Raw genomic sequence first — 20,966 nt, 5'->3', positions numbered from 1 at the left:
AGATCGCCTTCAACGCACTGAAGGATAGTGTCAGCACCACCCCGATCTTGGGCTACCCAGATTCCTAGAGGCAGTACATCCTGGACACAGACGCCAGTGGATGTGGAGTGGAGGCCATGCTGTCCCAAATACAGGAGGGCTGCAAGAGAGTCATTGCTTACTACAGCAAGATCCTCACCTCCTCGAAACGCAATTACTGCATCACCTGACGGGAGCCGCTTGCGGTGGTAAAAGCATTGAAGCACTTTCGGCCGTATTTGTATGGCCAGGAATTCTTCCTACAGACGGACCACGTGTCACTCCAGTGGCTATGCAGGAGGAGGGAACCGTCAAACCAGGTAGCTTTATGGCTTGAGATTCTGGCTGAGTTCTGCTACATTCTGGAGCATTGGTCAAGGACTTGCCACAGGAATGCAGATGGGTTGAGCAGGCAAACCTGCGAAGACTGCCGGCAATGCGCGAGCATTGAGCAGAGGAACAGGGGCCCCTCACGGAAGGAGGAGTTGGCAAGGAACAAGGGCCGTTAGCCGTGTGGGTACCGATCAGTTGCCTGGATCGAAATACTGCTCTCAACAGAGCGGGATCGACCCTGGGCAACGTCGCATACCCCGGAGGGCCGGCCGGCAACTTGCACAGGATTCCCACCCCAACAGTGGCAGGATTGAACCTGGGTGCCAGAGGTTTTTCCGAGGGGCTGCCGGCCACACCAGGGATGACAGGACCAAAGGGCGAGCTGGCAAGGACACAGGCCACCGAACAAAGACCCGTGGCCATCATGTATCATGCCATCGCCACAGGAGAAGAGGTGCCAGCGGAACACTTGGAAGTCGGGAGCAGAGAGCTGGATATCCTGCATCACATGCGAGGTTTTCTGTGCATACAACAAGACGGCGTTCTGGAAGCACATGTGGCCCCGCAGGACCACGCCAGGCGGCGCGCCGTCTGCCCCTCGGCCATGCGGGAGACTACGGTGTGGCAAACGCATGCCCTAGTTCACTCTAGGGTGGGAGGAATGATAAGCTGCCTCCAGCTGACTTGGTACTGGCCCGGACTGACGGCCACAGTCAGACGGCCCATCAAGAGTTGTGAGGTGTGCCAGGCCACAATGCATGGAGGGACAAAGGCGACCGCAGGAAAAATAAGGCTCTACGCTGGACGACCCTGGCAGAAAGTGGCCGTGGACCTAGTGGGTGTCAATATAATCTGCATCAGACTGTTACCTTTGTACACGCATGTTGCGCAATCGTTGAATAGCTAATGTTGCATTGCGCAATAGTTAAATTCCTTACGTAGTATTGCGCAATCCATGGTTGAGTCATACTATTCCTTTATTAACACAGTTCACTTACTCAGTTATTACGCAATATTCTATTTTTAGCAACCGACTAATAATGCTGTTTTTTCTGGAAATTACTGGAATAATGTTTTAGTATATAAAGACTGACTTGCTGCTGACTTGAGACATTCATTATTCACTTGCAATAAAGGCAACGTCTAGTGAAAAGTTTTAATCTTCTCTTGATAGACCCGCACAAGGGGTCGTATATAAGAACTCGGGGTGTCACCACATCTACGGTGTGACATATTTGGGGGCTTGTCCGGGATCATCTACCTTAGCCAGAATTATTCTGAGGACCAGGGGTCTAGTAGGTGATCTCATTGGTGGATATTACATCCAAGAATCTACGAATCATTACGATTGGAATCGTTTTACCTTTGCCAGAGCTATTCTGGAAAAACTAGAAATTACTTCAACTGAGCTAAACTCAAGATGGCGAGCTTATCAGAACTCATCAAACTTGGAAAAGAAATGGGATACGAAGCAGAGCCACTGCAGAACTTCATTAAAGAACAGCAAGAGCTCCAACGAATAGAGCGGGAAAAAAATAGAGAACTTGAAAAACTGAAAATAGAAGCAGAAGAAAGAGAGAAACAGCGAGAAGCAGAAGAAAGAGAGAAACAGCGAGAAGCAGAAGAAAGAGAGAAACAGCGAGAAGCAGAAGAAAGAGAGAAACAGCGAGAAGCAGAAGAAAGAGAGAAACAGCGAGAAGCAAAAGAAAGAGAGAAACAGCGAGAGGCAGAGGAAAGAGAGAAACAGCGAGAAGCAGAAGAAAGAGAGAAACAGCGAGAAGCAGAAGAAAGAGAGAAACACCGAGAGGCAGAAGAACGAGAGAAACAACGAGAAGCAGAAGAAAGAGAGAAACAGCGAGAAGCAGAAGAGAGAGACAAAAATAGACAAATTGAACTACGGAAAATCGAGTTAGATTACGAACTTGAGTTAAAAAAAGCCGAATTTAACGAACAATTACGTTCACACTCACCAGGACTCAATTCAACAGCATCAACAGAATCTACCAGAAGGCTCCCGAAGCTGCCAGTGTTTGTAGATGGAAAAGACACTATTGATAGCTACTTACAGCGGTTTGAGAGATTTGCAACAAATCAAGCCTGGGATAAAAAGGACTGGGCAACGTATCTCAGTGCTTTGCTATCTGGAGCTGCACTGGAAGTATACTCACGGTTGAATGAAACAGATGCTCAAGACTATGACATTTTAAAAAAACAACTGATGAAGAGGTATGACCTTACAGAAGATGGATGCAGAATAAAATTTCGCACAGTTCGGCCCCTGCCAGATGAAAGTCCTAGCCAACTATTGGTACGGATCACAACCTACTATGACAAATGGTTCGAAATGACAAAAATGGCAAAAGATTGGAAGAATGCTAGAAATCTTGCGGTAAGAGAACAGTTTATCCGAGCCTGTCCAAAAGAGCTAGCTTGTCACCTAAACGAGCAGGAAAAAGACCTCAACTACGATTTTCCCAGGCTAGCAGAAACAGCAGAGCGTTTTTTACATGCACATAAAATAAAATTCTATCAGGAGAAACGAGAAAAAGAAACACTGACAACAGAGAAGAGATGTTTCCGATGCCAATCAACTACACATTTAGCTAGCAATTGTCCTAACCAGAAAAACAATGACCGAACATGGTGTAGGTTTTGTAAAAGAGGGGGGCATGGTTTAGAAGAGTGTAAAAGAAAACCCCTTGAGCCAAGATATAAGCAGCGAGCAGCAGCACTCCAGGAAGAAGACGACCGGCAAAAAGAGGATAATGTTATCACCTTAGATGGGAAAAGATATGCACCCGTGGCATGCTGTTCTGACCAGAGCTTCACAGAGCAAGGAGGCGTTCAACCCGTCAAAGGGATAGTCAATGGGAAGCTAGTAGATGTACTGCGAGACACAGGTTGCTCAACGATAATTATTAAAGAAGCATTGATTGGAAAAGACCAACGGACTGGGTAACATCAATGGATAGAGATGGCAGACAGAAGTGTTGTAAAAGCACCTGAAGTAGTGATCGAAATCAATTCTCCCTATTACAGTGGAAAAACTAAAGCACTCGCACTTAAAGATCCACTCTACCCACTTCTAATTGGTAACATTCCGGGAGCTCGATGTTACAACAATCCTGATAGAGACTGGTCAGAACAAGCAGCTATCACCACTAGATCACAGAAAAAGGTTATTAAAAAACCGTTGTCACCACTAAATGTTGGTAAACCTATCAAGGAGGTTGACGTAACTCGCCAAGAACTCATTAAAATGCAAAGGGAAGATGCAGAGATGAACAAATACTGGACAATGGATCCCATCAACAAAGGCGACCAAGTCGTTTCATTTGCTACAAGGAGTGGACTTTTATACCGAATCTATCGGCATCCAAGTTACAACAACGGGAAAGAGGTAGCTCAAATAATGGTGCCACAATGCTTGAGGAGTAAAGTTTTACAGTTGGCGCATGAAGGACCATTAGCCAGACATCTTGGGGTAAAGAAAACAATTAACAGAATACAGACACAGTTTTACTGGCCAGGAATGCATGGCGACATGACGCGATTTTGCAAGTCTTGTGATATTTGCCAACGAACCATCAAGAAAGGAAACATTTCTCGATCTAAGCTAGTCCCGATGCCGCTCATTGATACACCCTTTAAAAGAGTTGCTGTCGATTTGGTCGGACCCATCATTCCAGCAAGTGAATCCGGACACCGATATATACTAACCTTAGTCGATTATGCGACCCGATACCCAGAAGCTATACCATTAAAAAACATTTCAACCGAAGCAGTCGCCGAAGCACTCCTTGACATGTTCAGCAGACTGGGAATACCAGAGGAAATCCTAACTGACATGGGCACACAGTTTACCTCAGATCTCATGAAAGAAGTATCTCGTCTTCTTCAAGTTCAGCAGCTAACGACCACACCCTATCATCCAATGTGCAATGGACTCGTAGAACGGTTTAATGGGACCTTGAAGACTATGCTGAAGAGGCTGTGTGCCAACAATCCTAAACAATGGAACCGTTTTATCAACGCGGCATTGTTTGCATATAGGGAGGTTCCTCAAGAAGCAACAGGCTTTTCACCATTTGAACTGCTATACGGACGAACTGTTAAAGGACCCATGTCAATCCTAAAACAGCTATGGTCAGGAGAGAATCAAGACGAAGAAACTATGACAACATACAAATATGTGCTGGAGCTAAGACAGAAGCTAGATGATATGATGAATTTGGCACAATGCTCGTTAAAAAAGTCTCAGCAACGAAATAAGTTATACTTTGACAAACATGCAAAGGACAGAAAATTTCAAAATAAAGATAAGGTCCTAGTTCTTTTACCTACTCACTCTAGCAAGCTGTTGATGCAGTGGAAAGTACCCTATTCCATCATTAAATCTAATCACAGTTCTAACAACTATTTGATTCGTATTATGGAAGGAAAGGAGAAAACCTTTCACGCTAACCTGCTAAAAAAATACTACGATCGAGCTGAGGATAAGGCAGATTATGCGTTGTGCGCCAGGATTACAAGTGCCGACCTTTCTAGCAAGAATACCTCATCAAACAAATATGAAGACGTCATTCCTACTTTAAATCGCGAAGGTGCAAACGCACTCAATTATGGGGATCAACTCAGCACATCTGAGAAAGAGGAAGTTTATAAAATTGTGAGCCAATTCAAAGAAGTCTTCAACGATATACCTGGTAGTACAAGTATAATAGAGCATAAAATAAATCTCACGAGTGAGGAACCGATTAAACAGAAACCATATCCGGTACCATACGCCTTAAGGGAACAGCTACAAAAGGACCTCGATGAAATGGAAACTCTAGGTATCATCCAGAAATCCCAGTCTCCTTATTCCGCGCCGATCGTACTCGTTCCTAAGCCTGATGGATCTAAACGCATCTGTGTGGATTATCGAAGATTAAATAAAGTAACAGTGTTTGATCCTGAGCCGATGGCAACCGCAGAGGGTCTATTTCAAAAACTCGAGAAAGCAAAATACTTTAGCAAAATTAATCTCTCAAAAGGTTATTGGCAGATTCCGGTGCGAAAACAAGATGTGCCAAAAACAGCATTCACTACCCATTCTGGAGTGTACGAGTTCCTTAAAATGCCCTTCGGAATGATGAATTCAGGTGCCACATTTGTAAGGGCAATGAGAAAGCTGCTATACGGGCTCAAGAATGTGGAGAATTACACTGACGACATTTTAGTTTATACTGAAACATGGGAAGAGCATAAGCTCGCTTTGATACAGTTATTCTCAAAATTGAAAGAGGAGAAGTTCACAGTAAAGCCGTCTAAATGCGTCATTGCTTCGTCCAGTTTGGACTTCATTGGTCATCATATATCTTCTGGGGAACTAACTCCCACTCAGCAGAACGTGGAAAAAGTCAGAAGGCAGCATCGCCCTAAGACAAAAAAGCATATTCGTTCGTTTCTCGGATTGACCGGCTATTATAGATCTTTCATTCCTAATTACTTGACGATAGCAGCTCCTTTTACTGACACTACTCGCAAGGGAATGCCAAACGTTGTAAGTTGGAAAACGCCGCAAGAAAAATCTTTCAACTCTCTCATGCATGCACCAGTATTAAAGTTGCCAGAACCGGATAAGATGTTTATCTTGAGAACAGATGCATCAGAGCTAGGCCTAGGTGCTGTCCTCATGCAGGAGTATGAAGGAATTTGTCACCCTGTAAGCTATGCCAGTAAGAAGCTTTTACCACGAGAAACACGGTACGCCACTATTGAAGAGGAATGTATGGCGATAGTTTGGGCTATCAAAAAGTTTGAACTTTATCTGAGCGGACGTGAGTTTGTGCTACAGACTGATCATCACCCTCTAGCCTACATGAATAGCGCAAAGTTTGATAACAAGCGTATCATGAGATGGGCGATGGCAATACAGGAACATCGGATGCGGATTCAGTATATCAAAGGAAAGGATAACATTGGAGCCGATTTCATGAGCCGTGTGTCTGCAGATTATGATTAGGAAAGATTTCCAACTCTAGAGAAATCCTCTTAAAAAGGGGGATGTCAATATAATCTGCATCAGACTGTTACCTTTGTACACGCATGTTGCGCAATCGTTGAATAGCTAATGTTGCATTGCGCAATAGTTAAATTCCTTACGTAGTATTGCGCAATCCATGGTTGAGTCATACTATTCCTTTATTAACACAGTTCACTTACTCAGTTATTACGCAATATTCTATTTTTAGCAACCGACTAATAATGCTGTTTTTTCTGGAAATTACTGGAATAATGTTTTAGTATATAAAGACTGACTTGCTGCTGACTTGGGACATTCATTATTCACTTGCAATAAAGGCAACGTCTAGTGAAAAGTTTTAATCTTCTCTTGATAGACCGGCACAAGGGGTCGTATATAAGAACTCGGGGTGTCACCACATCTACGGTGTGACAGTGGGGTCATATCCGGTCACGCCTAGGGGGAACAAGTGGGCGCTGGTTCTCACCGACCTCTTCACCCAATGGCAGGACGCACTGGCACTACCTGACACCACGGCCCTGGCGGTCGCAAACGCACTGGATGAGCGGATCTTCTGCTACCTAGGGTTACCTGAGCAGATCCAAACGAACCAGGGAGCGCAGTTTGAGAGCCAACTGATGGCCAAACTGTGCCAACTCTGGAACGTGGGGAAAACCCATACGACTCCTTATCACCCACAGCCCACGGAATCGTTGAACAGAACAATCGGGGACTCGGGGACTCCTTGAGGGCACTTCTTTTGACCCGGAGACAGGCTGAGTATGACCTGCTGCTTTCCCAGCTGATGAGGGCATTCCGAGGCACCCCCCCACTCCGCAACCGGACAGACAACCAACATGTTGATGTTGGGACAGGAGCTGAGGTTGCCGGACCAGCTAAAAAGCCACCCACCGCCAACTGAGTTTTTTCCTGCTCATGACCACGCCTTTAAGGTGCAGCAGAGGCTGCAGGCGGTGCACGAGGCACTACGACAAAGTCAATTGAAGAGAAACAGGAGGACCGGGAAAAGCCACCGCTGTACGCCCCAGGCGACTGGGAATGGCTCATGAATAAACGCCGGAGATGGGGAGAAAACCCCAAACTACAGGCGAAGTTAGTGGGACCATACCAGGTCTGGAAGGCCTGGGGCAACCACACATATCTGGTGGAATGACAGGGCCAGTCTTCTATCCAGAGTGAAGGAAGGATGAAACCTTATCATGTTTGCCCAGAAAATTTTGGGCAAGCCCCAGCCACCCTGGAGCCAAGGAGAGGTCTTAACATGAAAGGAGCTCGACCTAGCAGGCCAAAGAAAAGGCAAGAGGAAGTCAGAATAGACCCTGTACCCATATTGCCGCCTCCCAGCTAGGAAAGGTTGCTGCTAGAGGCTGCAGAAAAACGAGGGCAGGAGATAACTTCAGGAGAAAATCCAGCCAAACCGGAGGGAGGAGAAAGCCAAAGATGCCCTCCAAGTTCCAAGGAAATCAATCCAGCCACCCAGGAAAAATTTCCGGGGGAACCTGAAGCAAATCCGGTAGAGACCGAAGAGACCACAACACCAGATCCTATCAACCCCGCAATCCAATCAACTTTGGTACGGCACAATCCGAGGCTGGCCCGAACCACCAGGAAGCCGAAATGGTACGGAGATGGGGTGTACTACTCCATGGAATTGTTGGAAAACGGTCTGGAGGTTGAACAGGAAGGCAGCAAAACGGTCCTCACGGATGCGATCGAAGCTTTCCTTCTAAAACACTTCTTTTTCCTAGACGACAATAGAGCACTTGAGAAGATGGACAGAGAAAGTAACACCTCGCTACAGGATTTATTGACTTCGGTCACAACTAGATTAAAAGAAGCTAAAGAAGCCCTGAGTGGACAGGAGCCGGTAGGTGTGGCTGCACCCAAGGGAGATCAGGAGTGGGAGGACGAGCTGAGGCTGAGGCCAGCACGAGCTGAGGCCAGCACGAGCTGCCCCGGAGAAGATGTCTCTGAAGCAGATGATGAGGACCTGGACAGAAGTTGTATTTTAAGGAGCCTTGGTTTCAGTACTGTCTAAGCGAGTTAATATCAGCTTCTGTATGTTGGGTCCAGCAGTTTTCATCAAATAAAACGTTGAATTTTACAAAATGCTAGTTACAGTAAAGCTTAGAGAATTAATGATGATCTCAAGCTCAGAGTTGAAGTTGCCTCCTCTTTTTAATCTTTCTCTTTTTATAAAGATTACTTCACCAGTTTCTTTGACAAACAGACTTGACAAACAACACAAACTTATTTGCTCCAAGTTCAGCGAACTAAAATAGGTATAAATGCTGATTCTCGGAATGGCTGTAGACAGTACTATGTTCATCACAATGTAGGCAATTGTTTGGACACCATTTTCAAGGATCACATGCCATTGGCTACTTTAGCAATAGATATCTTTCTTTTTTCATAAATGCTTTTTTATTTTCTTATAGATGCAATAGCTGATCTTGGAGTGAATCTTCGGCCACTTATCCCAATAAAACTCTGTAAGTTCTACACAGGAAGCACTTACTGCGGGTTAAAGGCTGAACTTTGTACCCTGACTGACTCAAGAAACTTGCTCATGTATCATGATAGAAAGGTCCTACTCATGGACACATATTGCAAGCTGGTCAAATGTTCTTTAGACCTTCCTGGCACTGTGTGTTTGGCTCAAAAACATATGGATGTTTTTGTAATGGTGCAAAATAGAAGAGAAGTCATTGTTTGGAAATTTAATTCGGAAATCAAGCCTGTTTTGCTTCAGAAGCTTTTTACTATGTCGACCAGGCTGGTAAAGTGCCAAATGGTAATTCAGGAAGCTGAGCTGATTGTTCTCATTCCCTTAGAGAGTGTTCTCAGAGTTTTCGATTTGAACGGGGCTGAACTTCGTACTGTGCGTCTTCCTCTACCAGCATTGCAGATTTTTAGTTGTTTGGATGGTTGTCTTCTCATTCGCACCAGTATTGGGCCAATGGTTAAATATGACATCACATTAACTTGGGCTAAAACTTTCTGGCTAGTAAGTGCGGCTAAATACACCCATATTGCAACAGATGAAGCTGGGCTCTGCTACTGTGTCAGCACTTCCAAACACAAGGCTTCTATCAACCTCCACACACCTGATTCTGGTGAGTATATTTACATTTTTTTACACTAACATTGTCTTTATGGTAATTTTCTCGGTAGATGCATATTTTTGATGCAATAATTTATGCGTATTTCATAAGGCAATAGTAAATACCTATTTCATAGTGAAATAGTTGATGGTTATTTCTTAATCCAATTGTTCATGCCTAATTCTCATTGCAGTATTTAATGAGTAGTTCGTAATGCAATAGTTATTGCATGTTTCTAATGATATAGTTAATGACTATTTTTAATGCGAATTTTAATGCTTATGCCTTAATGCGATAGTTAATGCCTATTTCTTAACACAATATTTAATGCCCGCTTCCTTATGTGATAGTTAATGCCATAGAGTTATCTCCCCTAGAGTGATAACTGTGCATTCAACAACACGAGCGTTTCCGGTGCCAACAAGGAGCGTTTAGGCCACGCCCCTTTTTTGTGCTAGTCAATCGTAGTGATCGACAGAACAATAACGTCAGCCATGAGAATGATCATGAATTTCCAGTTAAGATAGTAATTATTGCTTATATTAAAGAAATGATGATTATAGTTTATTACTCTAATATATGCTTATTATTTAAAGCAATTCAATACCTGCATGCATTGTAAAGGCACTGAATAGATGGTGTTAAGTAAGTGAGTTAATGCAATCAGTTACTCCAATGATATACAGCCCCCACACATGAGGGGCTGTATATCATTGGTTATTCATAGATAAGATAGATAGTCATACTGGGGTTGTATTACATTGGTGTGATGGGAAGCTAATCGACTGCCATCAACTGAAAGTATTGACATTGTATGGTGATAGAGTGATTCATTGTCACCTCAGTTCACAAACAGCCCTTGCATGTAATATTAGATTTCAATACATATCAATCAAATACATAGACTAGCTTGAAGCAAAGATGTCCACTAGTTAGTGGACATCTTTGCTTGATGTAAGCAAGCAAAAAGTTTGAAAGTTAGAGTGGCAAATGTTGTTATATGTTAGATAAAAATAAATTATACTTAATTATACTAAATTATTTAAAAATAAAATAGACTTTTTATTACTTTATTTATTAAATAAAGTAATAAAAAGTAGTTGTGAATTACTTTATTTATTAAATAAAGTAATAAAAATTAGCTATGATTACAATAATTTTTTATTGTAATCATAGCTAAACAGATTATATTTAGCATTACTTGCTAATTATTTTACATTTAAACACATTTGCAGTTTCATTTTTCTTCTTAATTCATTTTAACAAAAAACTTCTTTTATGATATGAAGTTTAAAAGTGGTAGTTGTTTGAAAAAGCTTGAAAACATTTACAGTTGTTTTTATTTTCTCTCTTCTTTTCATTTATTTCAATTACACAAAACACTTTTTATAATATGTAGTTTGAAAGTTAAAGTGGTAATTGTTGTTATATGTTAAATAAAAATAAATCATACTTAATTCTACTAACTATAATTATATAAAAATAAAATAGACTTTTTTATTACCTTATTTATTAAATAATATTTCATTGTAATCATAGCTAAACAGATTATATTTAGCCATTACTTGCTAATTATTTTACATTTAAACACATTTATAGTTTTATTTTTTTTTCCTAATTTATTTCAACAAAACACTTCTTTCATGATATGAAATTTAAGTTGTAGTTGTTTGAAAAAGCTTGCAAACCTTTAGAGTTGTTTTCTTTTTCCTCTTAATTCATTTAAACTGCTTAAAAATATTTTCTCATGATATGAAGTTTAAAAGTTAGAATAGTAAATGTTATATAAAAATAAATTTTCTGTCCAAATACTTTTTTATTACTCGGGCAACACCGGGTAGTACAGCTCATAATTGATGGCAGTTGATTAGCTTCCCATCACACCAATGTAATACAACCCCAGTATGACTATGTATGTTATCTATGAGTAACTGCTTGCATTACCTTCACTTTCACTCGCTATCTATTCAGTGCCTTGGCAAGTCATGTAGGTATCAGGGATTACGTGTATGTCACAATTTCCATTTTCATAATTCATTTCCATATTATTTCCATTTCCATAATTCATTTCCATATTATTTCTATTTCCATAACATTTCCATAATTCATTTCCATATTATTTCCATTTCCATAAAAGTTCCATAATTCATTTCCATATTAATTCCATTTCCATAATTCATTTCCATATTATTTCCATTTCCATATTAATTCCATTTCCCTACTTCATTTCCATAGTATTTCCATTTCCATATTATTTCCATTTCCATAATTCATTTCCATATTATTTCCATTTCCATAAAAGTTCCATAATTCATTTCCATATTAATTCCATTTCCATAATTCATTTCCATATTATTTCCATTTCCATATTATTTCCATTTCTATAATTCATTTCCATATTAATTCCATTTCCATAATTAATTTCCATATTATATTCATGTCCATAGCATTTCCATAATTCATTTCCATATTATTTTCATTTTCATACTATTTCCATACTTGTAAAATAAAATTTCCATATCCATTTCCCTAAAATTATGGAAATATTTATGTTTATGGAAATGAAAAAGTAAACATTTCCATAATATGTTTAGCAATCCCTGGTAGGTATTGAATTGCTTTAAATAATAAGCATATATTAAAGTAATAAACTATAATCATCATTTCTTTAATATGAGCATTAATTACTATTTCAACTGGAATTCATGATCCTTGTTTAACCCTTTTCATGGCTGATGTTATTGATCTAGTCAATCACTACGACTGACTAGCACAAAAAAGAGGCGTGGCCTAAACGCTCCTTGTTGGCACCGGAAACGCTCGTATAGTTATTACTATAGGGGGAGATAACTCTATGGTTAATGCATACTGTAAAACCTATATTTGAATGCCATGACACTCAATTTTTCAACCCTTTTCCCATAATGGAGCTTTATTAGCAAAAAAGGTTCAAGTAGAGGGTGATGATGTAGATTTTAAACAGCTTTTCAGAATTTTTGGAAGATAGATTTAACCCTTTCGCAGGTGAACCAAATTCGGCCTATATTTTGCACTTCCTTTAGGCTGAGCATCAGTAATCCTTTTGGAAGCAAGAAATCTGCTACAGTTTCTCTAAATTGTAGATATCTAAATAAATATGCATTCGAAGCTGAGTAATATCTTTACCAGTTAATACATTTTGCTTGCAATTAACCTGCGATGATCTGTTAGCTTGCGTTGTCAATTGTAGAAGCTTTCACATTTTTATTTCATTCTAAATTCAAGGCATGTTCTTATTTTATAGCTTTACTTAACAATGTTGCATTAAAGTTCATTGCACTCATTGCACTAATATGTTTGCTTCAGTTTGCAGCTAAAACTGGCTTTTTGGGTCATAGAAAAAGAGTTATGAGCGCCGATCCATCATAAGCCGAGTCTAGATAGCTGCTACGGTGCTATCAAATAGTATGCTATAAATCTGCAAATTTGCTAGTTATAGAATAATAATATATTAAATGCTACAAACATATATTTAAAAAAGAGTATCATAAGCAAACCTCAATCATATTTATAATACATGCAAAAACAAAAACTAATATTTTTTCAAACAAAAATGTTTGCATTATTTGCTCACCAATTGCATTCTGATTGTTGCTTTTGTTTGGACCCATTTCATCTTCTGGCTGTTCGATGCCTTCCACATTATCTTTTAACTTCAACTTTTCTTCTGCACCGAGGAACTAGTGAATAATAGCATCCAAACAATTTTTTAGCAAAACAGAATTTTTACGCATTGCCATAAAGAATACATTTTTGTGCTGATAAAGAGAAACCACGTGTAATTTTGAACATGAGTGCTAAGCAGAAGGTTCAGCCCAAAAAAATAATACAGATTTCATTGTAATTGCTAAACAGTTTTTCACACACGTTGAAGTATCAAGACCGTGTTAAACTAGCAACTACTATTAACCTGATATAGCTATTGATTATTTCTATGGTGTTGCTTTCAAAGTTTTAACGAACAAATCATAAAGCTTTTGAATTAAAAAATTGACTTTGATACAAACAGCAACTACAAAAGAATTAATTGTTATTGATGTTACCGAGTCACCATTAGTACCATTTTGTAGTCACTTTTCTACTGATCACTTCCTATTATTTGTTTGTTAAATTCAAAGAATTTCAAAGTGACGGTTAAATAGAGGTGGCGTTCAATTAAAGGGTGGCACTGTATTTTTCAACTTTTATCCTATAGTGGCAGTTAAATAAAAGTGGCGTGGAAGTAAAGGTTGCGTTCAAATACAGGTTCTACGGTATTTCCTAATGCGATAGCTAATACCTACTTCTTAATGCAATAAAAAATGATTGTTTATTAATGCAGTAGGTAACTCATTTCTTGAAGTAATAGCTACTGCATTTTTCTTAATTTGATAGTTAATTGCTAGTTTTTAATGTGACATTTATTGCCTATTTCTTAGTACAATTGGTAATGATTATTTCTTAATGCAATAATCAATGGCTACTTGTCATGCGTGGCATTTTGCATAATTGTTAATAAAATACTTAATACCTGTTTCTCAATGCAATAGTTAATGCCTCTTTTTAATGCAATTAGTAACGCTTATATCCCAATGCAATAATTAATGATGAATGTGTTAGCTTGTGGTTAATGCAACAGTTAGTATTTACTGCATTAATTAGTAGTTAATGCATTGACTAGTGTTAATGGCGCAGTTAAGTGTAAAGCATGGTCAGGTTTCTTTTTTAGTTTAGTGTGTCTATTAACATTTTAAACGTTAAGGAAATTGTCATATATTTTTAGACTGCTTTGAAGCTCAATTCTAGTTTACTTGCAAGTATGCTGCGCGTTGATTATTAAAACTTACTTTCAATAGTATAACTGTCGTAGGTAAGTAGTCACAGCAAATATCAAAGTTAATACACTTCTATTGTAAAAGATTGTCTGATGAGACCTTTAGTAAATAAAAATTGTCTATTGCTTAGGAAGCCTAAGCAAGCGAACCCTTCAACTGGAAGAAACTGGAGAGATCAGGGGCCTAAGTGTTGCAAACGGAGTTCTGTTAATTCTTGATTCTCACTACAATGTTCATCAGTACTACATAGAGTTCTGATTCTAGTTGACGTAAGTGTAGAACAGTGTCCTGGCTCACAATCTAACACGTCTCAGCTGATGTGGTTCACAGTCTAGCTTTTATCTCTTATGTATGAATCGAGTATAAATTTTAGCGCCCCATTTTCTGGTTAACAGTCTAACCTTATTTCTTATTATTATTGTTAGTTCACAGTCTAATCTTGTTTTTTATTGTATTCATTGTTTAGTCCCTCAGCAAATACAGATTCATATCAGATTATGCCTAATTGATTAATAAAGATTAAGATTCATAAAGATTATGCCTAGAATATTTTTAACGCTTTACCTTGTTAATGCTTTGGTATCAGTCGTATAAAAATATGCATATTCAAATAAAAGTGTCTGCTGCTTTATTTAACATGGTTTAGACTAATCACTAGTTTGATTTTTGTCAAAAAACTTGAACCTTGAGTTGCGGAGTTACGCAGCAAGATATGATCATTTGTCACATTGTAAAGGAAGTCATGAAAATGGCTTCATGGAGCCATACCATCTTTCGCCATTTCAACATAACCTAGATCAATTGGGCAGTTGTAGTCAAATATATATGTATTTGTATGTATAAGCAATAAACAATGTATGAACAAGGCGCAAAGATGCTCTGCCTCTTTCTTTCAATGCTTCTTGTTTTATAGGCATTCTGGCAGAGGAAGTTTTGTCCTCCTTTACCAAGTGCTGAGTCAGTTCATTTGTTTGTTTTCTTTAGTTGTTTGACTGAGTTAAGTTGAGTTGAAATCTAGCCCGGACACATGTCCGGCTAACAACAATATTATCTTTGGCTAGATAGCTTTTTTCTGTACCTGGTTGGCTAGGTAAACTGATATGTATTGCTAATTTAGACGAAGTAATTTCTAGCAGAATTTTCCTCATGCAAATGTCTGTAGGATTTCTGAAAATTGACCTCCAACCTGTAGTACACAGGTCTGTGGGTCCAAACCATTAAAGCAATGTTGCTCCTTACCGTTATTCAAATACATATACATGTAGGTATGTTAATAATAGAAGCCGAAATTAATAAATTGATTATTGCCAAAATAATCAGTTTATTGTTTATTATTGTCTGAAGAAAGAAATAGTCTAAGATGGAAATAGTTTAAAACGGAAATGGTCCACAATGGAAATAGTCTAAGACGGAAATAGTCTATGATGGAAAACGTTAAAAAACGCTAAAACAACCTGATTTTTCACGAACTCCGAAAAAATGTTTGGTGTATCATAACATCTTACAGGAGATTATAAAGAAATCTAAGGCTAGATTACTTGGAGAAGGAGACTTCATATTCCCGGCTACATTTTTTATTATTCTCACAGCCTCGTTTCAATGAGACAACATAAAAAAAGAGTCTGTTAAGTAAAAATAAGCATGTCCAACATGGCATCAGTTTAATTGTTTATGACGACTAGTAGGAGAGTTGAACTACACCATTAGTAGGTAATAGCAATAAATTTGGTGTTGAGGACGGAGTGGTCATTAACAAAGTTGACTAGATTTTGTCCAATATTCATCTCTGGTAAAACGGCGATAGTTTGCCCAGAAACTCAAATTACTTACTGTAAGATTATGACTCTCAGATGTAAAGCAATCTGACAACTGAGTCAACCAATTTCTAAGATCTGCAAAGGTTGAGTGATACCGATTAACAGGCAAGTACTTATTTTCCTCTCCTCTGCTTAAATTGTACCTGATCACTATGTTTTCAAGAAATGCGTGGTGCAGATTTGGAGTTGTGCTCACGTTGAGTTACCATGTGATAAGTGTTTCAATGGACATTTGCATGATATGGATAAACACTGGCGCTTTGTTATGAAGTGAGAAAACGACATGACTGCGTTGCTAATTATTGACTTACGGTCAATATTTAACGAAGCAGTTTTGGCACGCTTAGCGACATTTGGAACTGCTCAAATAAAAATAAAAATGAATGAAGTCTGAAAATGTTTAGAATGGTATAGCCTGCGCTGCATTTACTTGCGCATCGTGTTTAATTACCGTTTCCATTATTCGCAAGCATAAAACATTCCATAAAGAATTGCGAGTAACAAAACTCGCCTAACTTGTGAACTTTTGTCGTTTCCATTTTGCGGAAAACTTATGCAAACGTTGATTGATGCACACATGCCCATCATGTGTCCTAGAAACATAGTAAATATATGTGTAGATTATATAATCCCATTGTTCTGGGGTAGTTAAAATTCACTAATCTGATTGGCTGATTCTTCCTCATCCGTAGAATTATTCTCAACAAAGTTTGCCCAAAGAAATTGCATAATCATTTATATAAAAAGGCATTATGAGAATAGGCTAATTTAACGCAAGTGATTTATATGTCAGGTAATGCATGTTTGACTCTGTCTCTTAGTGAAGGGATTCCTCTACATTTTCTTTAACTAATTATCTGCAGTTTTGGTGGATGCATCTGGTTTATGGATGACGAATTGTATTGTTATGCGTACACACATTTCTTGACACTAGAATAAAATACATAAAAATTTGGAGTTGTATACTCTGAACTAGTATTGCACTATGCTAATATTACAAAACAATTAAAAGAGTTTTAGAAGTTTTCTTCTTCTTGCAGTACAACATTTTACACCAAAGCTACAATCTTGTAATCAATCAATGTTTGTTAGCCCAATTTTTGTGTTTTTATTGATTGAAGAGGAGATTTGAGAGCTAACAAACTCATTGGTTAGCCTGTATAGCAGGCTTGGCATAGATACAGCAGTGCTAGAATTTTGCTAATAATACCGTCACAGATCAATTCATGATCAGTGCCTTCACAGTATTAAAACAGGTTTACATCAGCTGAAGAATTTTTATGATGGCTATGAGAGTAATTCCTTTACTTTTTTGCTGTTGGTTTATGATACCTGAACGGCATAATTTAGAAAGCATTTCTATTTGAAATTATATCATTGCAAATATATATAATATAATTATATTATATATAATATAATTATTATTGATTGTAAATATTGATTGTAAATATTATTATTAATTGTAAATAATATTGTTATCTATATTATATATAATTATAAATAATATTCTTATATATATATAATTATGTTATTATATATATTCATGATCACGATGGAAATTTTGTTATTGCAGTAATATTAAACCATAACTGTCACGTTCAACTTTTATCGTATATACTAGGTAAATCAGACACGCTTATTCCGATTTTGTACTCAAAATAAAGATTGGTCCACTAACCTTCAGAGTATTGAAGGCTATTTTACAGCGTTTTAATATCGGTCTCGAAAACAACATGATCGGCGCAACAAGCTGCGCCCATAAATACGGGACAAAACCTAGCTTTTTAAGAACGGAAGTTAGAAATGTTTAGGCCAGTTTAGAATAATATAGATGGGTGTTTTAAAATCCATTATTATCTAGATTCAGCTTCAAAAATAATCTCAATCTTTTCTGAAAGGTAGATAAGCTATTTAACACTGCATATTTAAAAATGAGCTCATAAAAGCTGGATAACAAAGCTAGCTTGTGATAAAATCGCGGTTCTTGAGCTCATTTTTCTCGGCCTATTTAAACATCATGTAACAAGCTTCGAGCAAGTTTAAATAGTTTATATACCTTTCATAAAAGGCTGAGATTATTTTACAAGCTGGATTTGGTTAATAATGGGTTTTAAGACACCCATCTCTATTATTCTAAATTGGGCTAAACATCCCTAACTTCCGCTCCTGAAAAAGTTAGGTTTAGTCATATATTTATGGGCAGAGCTTGTTATGCCGATTGTGTCGTTTTAGAGACAGATATTGAAACGCTTTAAAAAAGCCTTAATGACTTTAAAGGTTAGTGGACAAGATCTTTATTTTGAGTACAAAATCAGAATCAGCGTGTCTGATTTACTTGGAAACTACGATAAAAGTTGTAAATGACAGTTATGGTTTAAAGGAAGGCATTGGTGCTTATCGAAAATTGAAAACCAGTCAATTCCTCTATGGTGATAGTGAAAACTCGCTTCAATTCAATTCTTGCTGGTAGAATGCTTCGAGCCAATACAATTCTACAGCAAGAAAAAGATACCAGAGAATCTATTCAAGTCAATTCACTCGTGAGAGGAGCTTTACGGCTTACTCGAGCAAACATATAAAATTGAGTCTTGCCCATCTCTGGGTAAGACTAACGATAGGTGGAAAGATTTTATTGATTTCCTTATTTCTGTTGCAGTTAATGTCACGTCACAACTTTTAGCAAATTTTAGTAGCATGTTGTTAAACCGTTTGCTTTTTAAAACCTCCCTGTAATCTGATTGTCTTTTTTATAATAAAAGACTAGACAATTATCATATATGGTAACTAGTCGAGTGTGCTTACGCAACTTGTTATAGCTCACCACTTTAGCATTGGTCACACTTGTTATGGAAACTCGGTCAAGTGTGGTGAGTGTAAAGGCGTGTGCTTTCTATTATCTAGTCTCGAGGCATCTGCATTGAACACTGAATACCCTTTTTTCTTGAGTAAACATCTAAATATCTTGGTCAATCATCTCACAAAAGATGAAAGCTCTTGTCCACCAGCAATAGACAAAACTGCATTTCGTGTGATTAGCTGAGCCATTCTGAGTCGCTTTGCTAAAAAGTGCTGTCCAACCAAAAATTGCATAAGCTGCCATTATTAGCTTTTATACTTTTACACTTTGCTGAGCAAAGAAGATATTTAGCAAGCCAAAAATAGAAAAAATCTCAGCCAGCTGCATACAATATGAGGACTTTCTATTAAGGTAGCAGGGTATGCAGGGTATGCAGGCTTTAATTCTGAATAGTTTACTATCATATACATGTAGAATACAAAGCATTTGGCGCCATACAGCCCTGTCTTAGTTCATGTCTATAATAAACTAGTGAATAGTAGTGGTAACTATTTTTTTTATGCTTTATCAGCTTCTCCCCCTATCAACCCTGTCAACTACTTATAATGAAGCACATAGATGGTAAGCTATAAAACATTACCTAGTTTTAGATTTGCCAAGTTAGCAAGAAACCTCAATTTCTTTCATGAACCGCCTGCTTAAATAGCAAGTAATGCTAATGTCTATTTGCAATAGTTGAAATTTGAAGCTTACGCAGAGAACTATGAAGAAAATATATTATATATCTTATATATATAATATATTATATTATATGGTGGTGAAGCAATCCAAGTTCAAAATATAAACAGTATTGCATAAAACCACCTATAGTTGCTTAAGCATAAGGATTCGATAAATGCTTTTAAGCATGACAACCATGCTTTCATTCAGTTTTTTAGTGCGTAGTAAACAACTTGCTTTGCAGCCAGTTTAACTTATCTAAATAATCAACAATGATTATGTTTAACAGTACAATCAAACATGACCAAAATAAAATAGATTGTAATACACTAAGGATTTTTCTTTATACTATGACAGGTATTCAAAATTCCGGGTTATATTCAAATTAGAATATTGTAGAACATACTAAAATACATCATAACTAGAAAATGTTAGAGTATATTAGGATTGTTAGGAATTACCAGAATATGGTTGACTTACGCTAAACACTGCATACGATTTATTGTAAGATCTATAACTAAAATGTATGCAGGCACATATAAAACACGGAGCTTTTTCCCTTACCAAGCTTTTCTGTTCAGCAAGTCTGAAGCAGGTTTTAGCATTTTGAAAGACCTATTTTTTGCAGTGTTTTAATATAGCTACTATTGTCGTTTTCTTGCAGAACAAACTAGCTATTTGATTTTAATTAGAAACCTGAACTTTTCTCAGTCTTAACAATGCATCAGTATTTTTGTCTCTCTTTAATGACTGCCAATAATGCTGTACCGAGTCTTCATTAGTATGCTTTAGAATATTTGTAACAATACATAACATTTAAAGTTTGAGATTAATGAATTTATTATAATGCATCCTTTTTCTTACTGTTAATTGTTTGGCAACTGTACATATTATTTAAAGGATGAGATTACTTTCCTATGATAGCAAACTGTAAAAGAGTCGAGGGGGGGATGTCAGATTGAGTTAATAGGTTCTCTTTAGAATATCAGTCTTTAAAAATGAGGTGATTAAAGATTTTACCACTTTTTTATAATGCATCATTTTTCTTACTGTCAATTGCGTTTACAAGTAATATTTAACCTCCTGTTAACAAAATTATTGGTCATAACAGTAGGTAAGATTAAGTAATCTCTATGGAGTTAGCTAGAAAAAAGTGTTGCTCTACATGCAGTAAAGTAGGTCATCATAACAGTTCATGCTGCGCGGCCTTTTTTTTAAACAACAAATGAGAGAGCTATGCGTATAAAATAAAATGAGAAACATCGAAAAACACAATGTTTATGTGAGGAGATGCTT

The 20,966-nt window shown here is 37.7% G+C and overlaps 1 protein-coding gene across 1 annotated transcript; it reads left to right on the top strand.

Annotated features, from left to right (window-relative positions):
* The first annotated feature begins 1,494 nt into the window (after window positions 1-1,494).
* On the top strand, window positions 1,495-3,310 carry LOC137388384 (uncharacterized). The gene has a single exon (XM_068074870.1). The coding sequence runs from the start codon at window positions 1,772-1,774 to the stop codon at window positions 3,308-3,310; it is 1,539 nt and encodes a 512-aa protein (XP_067930971.1). The 5' UTR covers window positions 1,495-1,771.
* The last annotated feature ends 17,656 nt before the right edge of the window (window positions 3,311-20,966 follow it).

Source organism: Watersipora subatra, chromosome 2 (genome assembly GCF_963576615.1).
Source record: "Watersipora subatra chromosome 2, tzWatSuba1.1, whole genome shotgun sequence".
NCBI classification, from domain to species: Eukaryota; Metazoa; Bryozoa; class Gymnolaemata; order Cheilostomatida; family Watersiporidae; genus Watersipora; species Watersipora subatra.
Note: the sequence above shows the minus strand (reverse complement) of the source record. Positions and strands in the feature narration are given on the sequence as shown.

Coding starts and splice junctions, on each gene's coding strand:
- LOC137388384 (XM_068074870.1), top strand. CDS start 1,772: ATGGCGAGCTTATCAGAACTCATCAAACTTGGAAAAGAAATGGGATAC.